The sequence below is a fragment of the Egretta garzetta genome, unplaced genomic scaffold (assembly GCF_000687185.1).
Source record: "Egretta garzetta isolate BGI_Z169 unplaced genomic scaffold, ASM68718v1 scaffold3, whole genome shotgun sequence".
In the NCBI taxonomy this organism is placed as follows: domain Eukaryota; kingdom Metazoa; phylum Chordata; class Aves; order Pelecaniformes; family Ardeidae; genus Egretta; species Egretta garzetta.
This window is the reverse complement of record NW_009259099.1, coordinates 538900-540952: the sequence shown is the minus strand read 5'-3', so window position 1 is coordinate 540952 and position 2053 is coordinate 538900. Positions and strand designations below refer to the sequence as shown.

The window sequence follows — 2053 nt, the reverse complement described above, 5'->3', positions numbered from 1 at the left end:
AAAGGGGCGGGCGGGGGGGGGGCAAACCCGGAGGCGGAGTGGGGAGAGATGAGCCCAAGGGGGGTGTAAATACATCCGTTTTACATCCCGCACCCCTTTTCTGTTTGCTTCCCACAGAACCTCTGGTTTGCCAACCCCGGGGGCAGCAACAGCATGCCCAGCCGGAGCCACAGCTCGGTGCAAAGGACGCGCTCGCTGCCGGTCCACACCTCCCCGCAGACCATGCTGATGTTTCAGCAGCCAGGTAGGAAGCGGACATTTGGGTTTTTTGCTTATCCACAGCCCGGCGAGCCCAGGGGAGGCTGGGCGAAAGGAGCCGGGACGGTGAGGCCTCCCCGGGCCGGCGCGTCGCCCGTGCCACGCAAGCATCTCTGACGCGAGTCGGGTTACGGGGCTGACTGAACCGGAGGCATCACTGGAGGGATTTTGACCCTATATATAACATCTCGGCCCTATATATAAGTGGGCTGGTGCCTCACGTAGCTCGCTTCTGAGAGGCTTCGTGTCCGGCGGGGAAGGCGGTAGCTCTGCCATCACCTTTTTTGCTCATGCGTGGACACGGATGCGGAGGGACTGCCTTCGCGCACTCGAGGGAAATCCTCCCCGCAGCGCACGTGAAGTGGTGCTGTGTGGGTGCTGCCTTCTCAAACACCACAAAAATGCTCCCGCATGCAGGAGCATCCTCTGATTTATGGGGGTTCCTGCCGAACCTGGAGCATCCTTCCCAATAGGACATTCATGCCTTTTTCTCTGTGTATCCCTTCCTTAGCCTTGAAGCGTGCCTTTTCTTACCATAACAATTTATACCTCAGGACAGGGAGTTACATCCCCCCCCCGCAGTAAACCAAAACTCATCCATAAGCTTCTGCCACGGTTTCAGCTTGGCAGCTCCCCTTGCAGCACACGCCTGCGGTGTTTTAACTGCATAATTTAGGTGGAAAATGTCCTGTACAGCAAAAGCGGCCTCTGTTCTCGGGTATTGATGAAACACCAGGACAAGGGCACATTTTCTGCAGGCACTGAAAGAGAATAAACAGTTTTCTCTTTCCGAGTTAGCCTGCGGTGAAGGAGGGCGTGGGAGGATGAGGGAGCCAAAGGTGCGGACTGGGTCGCAAGGAAAATAAGGAATAACGCAGGGCTGGGCACCTGAAGCATTTTTCATCGGGCCGCGGGGACCTCAACCCTCCTGGACCTCATCCCACGTTCCTGTCAGCCGGCAGCAAGCGGGAGATGCCGTCCAGCGGTAGCAAAAGCTGCGTTTGCCACTTTGCTGCAGAGAGGGGGCCAATTTGGTGCTCTGTATGGATGAGGCCGGGGCACTGCAGCACGCCAAACTTCAGCCCCCATTTTTTTTGTGCTCACCTCCCCCCGGGATTGTGGCAACAGAGCTGGGGGCAACCAAGCGGTCGCTGAGCTGGCCACGGAAAAGCCGGCCGGTGGCTCGGCCGGTCTGTGCTGCCATCCCCCGTCTGAGCGCTGACCCTGCTGTGTGCCGCTCCCCGGGGCCGCCCGAGCATTTTATGTGCATTGAGGATTTTTGCAGGGGCCTGAGCAAGGGGAGAGCCCTGGGCTGCCCCTCCCAGGGTGGGGGGCCCGCTCTCACCCCCATTCCCCCCCAGCATCTCTAACTGGTGCCTGACCCCCACATTTCCATCCACCTTCTGCTGCAATGCCATTGGGTCTCCCCAGATTTACCCCTTCTCAATAAGACAGAGGGGAGTGATGAATATTTTTGCAAACGTCTCTCGCCGGAGGTGATTGCACCGGGAAGCGAAGCGCTGCCAGAGTCCGGCCGTGCGGTCAGACCCTTCTGGAGCATCTTTTAGGTGCTTTCGTTCCCCACGTGCACCCGCTTTGGCAGCAGCGGAGTGGACAGGGGGTGTGGGGCGGGCAGGCAGGGTCCCCGCCAGGTCCCCTGACCAAGGTCTCCTGTCCCTTTGTCCCTGCAGAGTTCCAGGTGCCGGTGACTGAACCTGACATCAACAACAGGCTGGAGTCCCTGTGCCTGAGCATGACGGAGCACGCGCTCAGCGGTGAGCACTCCCTCCTCCTC

The 2053-nt window shown here is 59.4% G+C and overlaps 1 protein-coding gene across 1 annotated transcript in view; it reads left to right on the top strand.

The window, feature by feature from the left end:
- SAMD4A (sterile alpha motif domain containing 4A) overlaps positions 1-2053 on the top strand; it is a 113977-nt gene that overhangs the window by 110001 nt on the left and 1923 nt on the right. The window contains exons 10-11 of the mRNA XM_035890723.1: positions 118-244; positions 1950-2033. Of these exons, the coding sequence (XP_035746616.1) occupies positions 118-244; positions 1950-2033 (211 nt within the window). The remainder of the gene's footprint in view (positions 1-117; positions 245-1949; positions 2034-2053) is intronic.